The sequence below is a fragment of the Chaetodon auriga genome, chromosome 9, assembly GCF_051107435.1.
Source record: "Chaetodon auriga isolate fChaAug3 chromosome 9, fChaAug3.hap1, whole genome shotgun sequence".
Lineage (NCBI taxonomy): Eukaryota > Metazoa > Chordata > Actinopteri > Chaetodontiformes > Chaetodontidae > Chaetodon > Chaetodon auriga.
This window is the reverse complement of record NC_135082.1, coordinates 23,101,122-23,110,287: the sequence shown is the minus strand read 5'-3', so window position 1 is coordinate 23,110,287 and position 9,166 is coordinate 23,101,122. Positions and strand designations below refer to the sequence as shown.

The 9,166-nt window shown below is 39.3% G+C and overlaps 1 protein-coding gene across 1 annotated transcript; it reads left to right on the top strand.

Annotated features, from left to right (window-relative positions):
- The first annotated feature begins 853 nt into the window (after positions 1–853).
- lrit3a (info leucine-rich repeat, immunoglobulin-like and transmembrane domains 3a) lies at positions 854–8,542 on the top strand. Its single transcript, XM_076739816.1, has 4 exons — positions 854–1,177; positions 2,460–2,926; positions 6,201–6,506; positions 6,753–8,542. The coding sequence occupies exons 1-4, from the start codon at positions 1,062–1,064 to the stop codon at positions 7,784–7,786; spliced, it is 1,923 nt and encodes a 640-aa protein (XP_076595931.1). The 5' UTR covers positions 854–1,061; the 3' UTR covers positions 7,787–8,542.
- The last annotated feature ends 624 nt before the right edge of the window (positions 8,543–9,166 follow it).

The following is a 9,166-nucleotide window of genomic DNA, read 5'->3' as shown; positions in this document are numbered from 1 at the left end:
GAAAGAAAATTGATGTTTATCACAAGCACATACACTCAGTAACAACTTCACACCACTAGATGTCTCCCTTTCCTCTTAAAGGGTTGGCTGTCAAAAATTGATACATGAAGATAAAGAAGCATTCAATGTGATGAATATTAATACAGCAAGAAATGGTCACTTTACACCTGCCTGATGATCTAAAAAAAAGTGAAGTTAGAGGCCAAATCCCAAAGATGTTTGTGAAGTCACATTTTGCTTACAACATAAATGTACGTGTGCAGCTTTTGTAATGTTTTAATTGTGAGAAATGCACTGTAATGTGTGCAATGCTCAAATTTCTCTCAACGTAAGTGCTTAGTGTATCAACCCCTGAAAGCAAATTAGGAGCAAAGGCTGAAGCAACGTGTGCAGAAAATATGAAAAGAATACACTCCTGTGGTCCCATCAGAGGCAGAATTTGGCCCCCTGTCCTAAGCCACTGATCCACCCAGTCAGGTAATAAATCACATCTAAAATTACACTTTGCGCCTTAGTGCCAGACAGAACTTGCTCACATATCTTACATATGGCCTCCAGCTCAATAATGCATTTACATTTAAGGAATTTCTTGAGTCAGAGAAACTTATGTCAGAACACAAATGCAAAAAGGTGAGGCCATGAATGTTCGAGTAAACTTGGGAGTTAAGTCTTAAAAAGCAACGGTAAGGTTGGTAACTGACCGGATTAACAAAGGTGTGGCTGGATCACATGAGGGGAAACCTCACCAGAATTAGCTGATTAGCACCATGTCCTAATGGCTAGTCCTGCGCTGCTCCCTAGCTTGCGTGATCCTGGCAAACCCGAGAAATCCTCAGCTAATCCACGCCCTCCCCCCACTCACACAAACAGGTCACCTGTACTGTAATTAGATCCTCAGCCTGCGTACCGTAGTCTCCCATGGACTTTCAAGGCTTCTTTCATTATTCTCCATTTGTTTTGTTTTGTTTTTTTTAGGAGGGGAGAAGAATATTTTTTCAGACGGATGTCTTTCATCCTGATCTCTTCTCGATGTGAGAATTGTGGGTGCATTCGGTGAAATCATGCGTCGGCTTCTCTATGTTCATGTACTCCTATGCTGCCTCAGTATGGCTCATCCCTTCTGTCCATCCCAGTGCACCTGTGTCTTCCATGGTCGTACCGACGGAACTGGAACCAGGTAAATTGTACTTTGCTCTGTAATGTACTTCACAAACCTTGCATAAGGAAAATTAAATGTAATAAAAATCCTCTGTAGAAATTAAGTCTATTTATATATATATATATATATATAATTATTTTTTCTTCTCTATATTTTATGGTAAATACAAAATATCCTACTGGCCATTGAGCTCAGAGTAGTCTTGAAGCAAGTTTGTGAATTCTTTCGACAAGGTTTATTTAACAGTGATGACTCATTTTAATGAGCACAACGTTAAGTACATTTGCACTCAGACCATCTGGTGCATGATACATGGTAAACCTATGGAACGTATATAAGTTACATTCACTGTAGTGAGAAGCAACATTTCTTTAAAAATACGTATCCATTGTAGTGTAAATGTAAACCAGAGGAAAAGCCACATCAATGCCAGGGCAGTCAAAACAGTCTATACACATATGGTGAAAATACGATAAACATATCAAAATGTGCCACAGTACAATCTGCACAGGTTGTACTAGCCTGGATTGACATAATGTACATTCCCTGGCATGGTGCCAATCCATTTACAGCTGAGAAAGACCTAATGTTAATCCATCATGTTGAAGAGTCTAACATACACACAGGAAAATGCCGAACAGCAGTGTATAAACAGACACTATGTTAATTTCCTTGGGCTGGTTTGGTTTCTATAAGAGATTCTTCACTAACAACTTAGACACCAGAGTTTGATTTGTCAGTGGGAAAGCACGGAGAAGGTGTCTATGGCAGTAGTGATACTACTTAATGTGACATTATATAGGTATAAAAGTACATGACACCATCGTCAGAACAGTAATAGCTACCAAAAGCTAAAGCTTTTATTTCTCCCCCTTCTAGCAATCATGTAATGGTGATTAAGCTTTTCTAGTTAAAGTTTGAAAGATTAAATGACTCTCATACATTTGTTTTGTTTTATCTTTGACTATAACTGATTTGAGACATTCCACCTCCTGCAGTCAATGTAAATCCACATGATTGATTTATGATGACTGATTAGCTGTGACCTTAGCATCTGGGAGGTGTCCTTTGCATCGACTACAGTCATGTCAGGGAGAGCAACCCACATCCCAATGGAGAGTATGGCTGGATGGATAGATAGATACTTCAACCTTACAGACTGGTTGTTAATTCTTTAAAATGCTCACCTGACATCACCTGCTGTGTCACTGGGCAATGGGTTCAACTGTTAGGTTACCATTTGGCAAACAGTGTATTGCCTGGCCATAGGACCTGCTAAACTCTTATCTTCTATTCTCAGATCTGTCCTCTGCAATGATCCTGACATGTCTGACATTCCTGTCAATGTCCCTGTGGATACGGTCAAACTTCGTATTGAGAAAACTGTGGTACGGCGAATCCCAACAGAAGCTTTTTATTACCTGGTGGATCTACGGTACTTATGGATTACTTACAATTCCATAACCTCTGTGGATTCTGGAAGTTTCTACAACCTCAAAGTGCTCCATGAACTGAGGCTGGATGGAAATATGATCTCCATGTTCCCCTGGGAGTCTCTGAAAGAGATGCCCAAGCTGAGGACACTGGATCTGCACAACAACAGACTCACTAATGTTCCCTCTGAGGCGATACCTTACCTCCTCAACATTACTTACTTGGATCTATCCAGCAACAAATTCGCCACTCTGCCCTCTGAGCTGATGGATATCTGGCCCCCCTTCAATGGAGCACCCATCTCTACTAATGCCTCCCAAAAAGTTGTGTTAGGTACGTATGGATAGAAAGTTGTGTCTGGCTTGGTTTTACAGGATATCAAGGCCACGGCAGGAAACTTTTGGGGTTATTTGTAATTACATCACAAACACCTGTTAATCTAGCAGACTTGTTCTGACTGACTCAAACCTGCTGTGACTGCCAGGACAAACTGAAATTTGCTTATCTCTCTACTGCACTACTGCACACATTAAGGCTTATCAGTGAAAAAAAAAATGCATATGTATATGAACATATGCATATGAGCATTTGTATTGTGCAACAAGCACTGTTTTAGTAAACATATTGATCCAAACTGTTCAAATAGGCTCCCTGTGTCCACTGCCCGTAAATTTCAGTGGATACGTTCATTAAAAACATTGACCCAAGCCTTCATCTTATATCAGTCTTTAACTGAGCAGAATACCTTTCTGAAAAGCAGCCTTACGTCTTGTTGCTTTTGACGTTTATACAAATGCATATTTTTTATTGTCAAGGTTTCCCTATTTCAACATGCAAAAGAGTGAAATTTATCCAGCTTACTCCACGCATTTATCCAGCCACTTATCTTCCTGACAGGAGCTCCCTCCAGCCCTTCATACATCATGCCCTCACCTCATTAGATTGTTTACATATCATACACTGTCATGTGTAGGAATTAAAACAGCGTTGAGGGACAAAAAGGTTTTCTGTTGCCTGAGGGCAATGGTATGCAGTACAGGGTTTATCTAGGTAGCGGAAGTTAACACTTAATGTATATTGTCAATTTCTTGTCCTAATTAACTGTTGAATATCAAACACACAGCCTTGTGGCAATGCAAGCCAGGGTCAAGTTCAGTGGAAGACATTGGAAAAAACTGTAAACCAAGCACACTGTTACATATTTCCATGCAATACAGGAAACCTGTACTGTAGAGCAAATATACAGTAGATGTATACAGTATTTCTCAAGGCAAGATGACCAATGATATGTAATATTTTCCAGTGATCAAAGATTTATCACAATTTTTGACTGCCCCACTGCTGAGAGCTTCAATTACATTTCGAAACACCCAAAACTCAAAGATTCAGTGTTTCACATCTCTTTAGCTAACAGCAGCAGCAGTGCCAAAATTACACCTTTGGTCATTGTCCTTTTATTTATTGGCATTTTGAAAACCACAGTAGTCATGAACTGGAAATTACAGTATCTACAGTATATCTGAGCAAAATTTACACATGGGATAGCTTGTGGTTGCAACGGTTCTACACTTTGGTCTTATTCTGTAGTACTGAAGCAGTGCTAAGGATGTACATAAGAAACACAAATATAGAATTACCCTTGCTTCAGTTAAGAGTGCAAAACATACAGTATTAACCAGCTTATTCTCAGTCAAGAACTGCTGAAAAATGCAGTATTGCCATTGAGCACAAGGGTGCATTTTTGTTGTTGTGCATTCCTAAAAAGTGTTCTGATAATTCAAGGAGCAGATTTACTTCCTTTTGGTGATCCAAAGTAAACGTACAAACACACCTGCTGTTCAAAAATGCGAAAAATCTGTGTTTATTCCAAAATAAGTGTTACAGGGTTTCTAAAGTTCAACTGAACTAATAAGCATTCATCTCATAAGGGGATTACAAACAGGGTAGTATCCCGTACTTCTGTGCATCCACAGCTTGGCCACCTATGAGCAGATAAGTCTCATAGGAACCACAACAAACTACATCTTCCTTCAGAGTCAACTACTTGCTATGTCATTTGTTTTTTGTTGTTGTTTTAAAGGTACAAACAAAGATTTGGGCACTTGTAATGGCAATATCTTAGACCAATGATTACTTGCTTATAACATTGTTGTCCACCGCTGACAAACGGTCAAGAGAGTGGCAAGAAGGAGAATAAAATGCAGAGTTTTTGATTTAAAGCAGGGCTTGAAAAGGAGTACTAAAAGCAAAAAATCAAAGCACATAATCACAGAAAGTCTGTTAGTACGTCGTATGTGTGGGAACGTTAAAAACCTTACTTGTGTCCATTCTTCTAGTCTATTTCTTATAGTGTAATCTGTGACAATGCCTTGCAGTGAAAAGAGCCTTATGTTATGGAGGAGTAAAACCAAAACTTTTTTATTCTTATTAGAATATATTTAGCATTTTAGTCAATTTTCACTATTTTGTCATTTTTCTTAAAATCACCTTTTTTGCTGGATATATTTTGACTTGCATATAACATCTTGTAGATTCAACTTATCATACTTTAATATAGTATGGCACTGAGTATGAGACTGGATGTTTGTTCACTGTATCTGTGTGGCATAGACAGTGGGAGGGACATAGTTAATAAGCTTATCCCTGCAGAAAGAGCTGGCTGTGTGTACTGGTGTACCTGAAGGAGAAACAGGATTAGGCTGTAGGAAAAACAGTCCACACACAAACAGATGACTGCTTCTCAAGCATGTCCTAAAACCATTTCCAGTTGGTACTGTATTAGAGGTCCACCTTTACTGTTCTGAATTGTTTGATGACTATCCTTTTTAAATTGAATATAAATGTATTTTAAAATATAGACCAAATATTAAAAAGCAGGTTGGCCTTTAAACAAGAATTTTTCTGACATCTTTTTTTCAGATTGTAATAAAAATTGCATGAAGCCACACAAATTCTTCCTGCAACATCAAAGTCAACATATGGATTATAAAGCGCTAAAGTTGTTAGTGAAACCAAAGGAAGGCCAGTGCCAGCTTAGGTGCTTTGCCACTGTTAAGACAAACTAATCTGGTTAAAGGGCTTTAATATGCATCAGTACATGTGCTTGCTTACTGTGAGGAACAGGTGCAATTTGTAAGGGAGTATAGATGATGGGTTGATAAATATGGAGAACTTGGATTACCATGCAGCGTAATGGTACCCACTGTTTGCAGTGGTGATTAACTCACCTGAATAAATCATCAGAAGTGTTTTGTTTTTGTGCCACATGTCTGATTTTTCCATTTGGAAACAATTCTACTATTCGACTGGTTTGCCTTGCTTCCATCAAGTCATACATCGATGTTGGGTGAAAAAGAAACACATGATTTTATAGCACCATAATCTTTATAAAATGTTTCAAAATCAGTTGAGCTCTGCTAGAAATTAATTTCAAGGATATGGCAAATTTGTCTTGCCTCTTCACTGTTAAATTGTCCTATATATCTTCTATTCTTTACAATGTGAATAGAAATGCCTTAAAATAAATCAGCATTTAATTGGATGATGTTTGACACTGCAATATTTTGTAACAGCAATCACTGACCTTAATTTGTCTTTTCCTCTTCAGGCCTCCAAGATAATCCCTGGTTCTGTGACTGTAAAATCTCCAAGCTGATAGAGATTTCCAAAATGACTAACACACCAGTGGTTTTGATGGACCTATTCCTGACTTGTAGTGGGCCAGAGAATTTGGCTGGTGTCCTTTTTCAGCGTGCTGAACTCGACAATTGTGTAAAACCATCAGTCATGACTTCGGCAACCAAGATCACATCTCCTTTGGGCAGTAATGTTCTCCTGCGATGTGACGCCACAGGGTTTCCAACACCAACTCTTTACTGGGCTAAGTCTGATGGCTCACTAGTCAACAACACAGGTATAATAATCAAATATTTCAAAATGTAAGCAGTTTAGAAAGCAAAAATCCTGTTTTCAAATTAAATGAGATGTAACATTTGGTAACTGATATATTGTGTGTGGATTTTAATTGCCACGTGTGTATGAAGATTTAAGGTGTGGAGTGCTAGTGCCATAAAGTCATAACACACTTGAAAACATGCAAAACAGTCTTGGTAAGACTTGCTATTCATGCTGAATTTTGTGTTCTTGTTCCACTCTATAGTCCAGGAATCACCTGGGGATGGCATCAGATGGTCCATCATGAGCTTGCATGGAATATTGTACAAGGACGCCGGGAACTATAGCTGCAAAGCAAAGAATGTTGCCGGCAGCGCAGAAGCCACCATTTCCCTCTCGGTTGCTGGTACCATGAGTACCACCATCCCTCCACTGAGCCCGAGCATCGAAACTGGACCAACAAGCCAAGACACAACATTTATTGCCCCAACGGACATTCCCAACTCACCAACTATCATGTCCACAGAGCTCCCTAGAACATCAACAACACTATCTGCTGTCCCTAAGAAGCCAAAAACTACCCCCAGCAACAGTATACAGAAAGGCTCGCCCAAACAAGGAAAAGTCCAGCAAGGAGGTAATGGAAGAAAGCTTGCTGCTGATGAAAAGAGCAAGAAAAGTGATGCATCAAAGTCCGTCACAGACCTTAAGATTGTAGAGGAAACGTCGGACACTGCAGTTCTGCTCTGGACAGCAGATGGGTTACCAAGTGATGCCCCACTAACAGTTGTATATTCACCCTATGGTGAGGATGACACCAAAAGGACAGTGGAGACTAATGCTGGCAGTGGTAAAGTGTTCCTAGAAGGACTGTCACCCGGAATGAGATACTCAGTTTGCCTCGTAGCAAAAGGTAGTGCTGCTGGAAAAGATCCTTGCATTGACTTCTACACACTGGACATAGTAGAGGATGGTGGGCAGAGCCAACTTTTCATTATCATAAGTGGCATTGCCTGTGCTTTGGTTTTGCCTCTTATTGCGCTGTTGGTGTACAAGATTCTTGCACTGTACTGCAAAGGACGCAACACAGGCATGGATGAAGAGGAGCTTGAAAAAGAGAGCTATGTCAAGTTTGAGACAATTTCAATGAAAAACAGAACCTTGGCCCCTCATCCAACAGAGCTTTGGGCAAGGAGACAGACTCAAGAATCAGAACGAATGCTCCTGTGCTCCAGGTCCAGCATTGACTCCCAGATGACCTATAAGAGTGACAGTTCCCGGTCCGAGTATCTTTGTTGATACCAGGAATCCGTGGTCAATCCCCAAACGCCATGCGAGTAACACATTATAGGAAATACTCTTTATATGCCTTTTATGACACTGATTAACTATGAAATCATTCATAAATCTTTATAAATACATATTAACATCAGTGGGGCTGTAAAGAAATGTCTTGCTGTTTTGAATGGTGTAACACATTTATTTTGCATTTTCCATCAACTACTAATTTATAAAGATTTATATAGTGATTTAAAAAGTGTAGTTAACATGAAAACATTCCCTGGAGGTTGTTTGGGTGTTCAAAAGAACTGTTAAAAAAAAAAACAATCAGATCAGTTGGTGACTGATGTTTTCATTCATGTCCTTATTTATTTTGGAGCCTTATATTTGATAAAGAATTTGAATGGTTGCCACTGCAGCACGGCACCTTTGTTGGGCTTACATAACTTACAAATAGTACCATACAAAGAGCCTGTCAGTTACCAGTCTGTGGGGTTTTATGTTAAACCAAATGCCAAAGTTTAAGTGTCACATATGAATATTATGTGGTGTCAAAGAAGACCCATTATCCACTTCCCATCACATTTACAACATCATTGATGTTGTAAGCATCAAGCGGATTGTTGCCTTAATGGAAGAGAAAGTACTGTCAGTGTGGTTGATAGAATATGGGACTTGTCTGATTAACATTGCCTGTTTCTATGACTTTATGTATGTTGTTTGTCTATAAATGGAGTTATACATGTGTTTTTAATAAACTGGATGACTGTTGAATTATATTTCTGTTGTAGCATGTTATCTGACTGCCACATTAAATACATGTCTCCAATACAATTTTTTGATAGAAAAAAAAAAAAATCACTAAATAACATTGTCCATCGATAACTATTTACCATTGATATTTTAAGTTTCTCTGACAATCTCTGACTTCTCCATCAGCAACAGGTTGTGTGCTCATTCCAGGCTTCACCAGGTGAAACTAAATCTCAGTGTTGCAATGCACATGGTACTCCACTGTACCATGTACACTAGTACCCTAATCAAGCTATCCTCATCATTGAGTTTTAAGATGAATGGCTGACATAATTGCATATTATCCATTATGAAACAAACACTTCATGTAGAAGCAACATATAGCGGTTGCTGCTGATAAAAGTATGATCAATGTCAGTTGTGAATAAAAGTGGGCAGAGAAAGGTACAGAAACGTATCACATGTGCTCACTCAGTTGTGAACAAGAGCAGACGTGTTCATCCTGAAAATCAATGGGTCACAGTTGTCACGCTCTCTGAACATCTGAGCAGGCGCTGCCGTAAATCCTGATGACGGGTGGACCTGGAAAACTGTTCCCATGGATACCTCTGTGCCACCAGCTACAGGAGCTTGCAGCACCAAGTA

What these genes read in the sequence shown, in the direction of transcription:
- lrit3a (XM_076739816.1), top strand. Translation starts at nt 1,062, where the DNA reads ATGCGTCGGCTTCTCTATGTTCATGTACTCCTATGCTGCCTCAGTATG. An exon ending in ACCGACGGAACTGGAACCAG is followed by an intron (nt 1,178 to 2,459) that starts GTAAATTGTACT and finishes TTCTATTCTCAG; the next exon opens with ATCTGTCCTCTGCAATGATC. An exon ending in CTCCCAAAAAGTTGTGTTAG is followed by an intron (nt 2,927 to 6,200) that starts GTACGTATGGAT and finishes TTTCCTCTTCAG; the next exon opens with GCCTCCAAGATAATCCCTGG.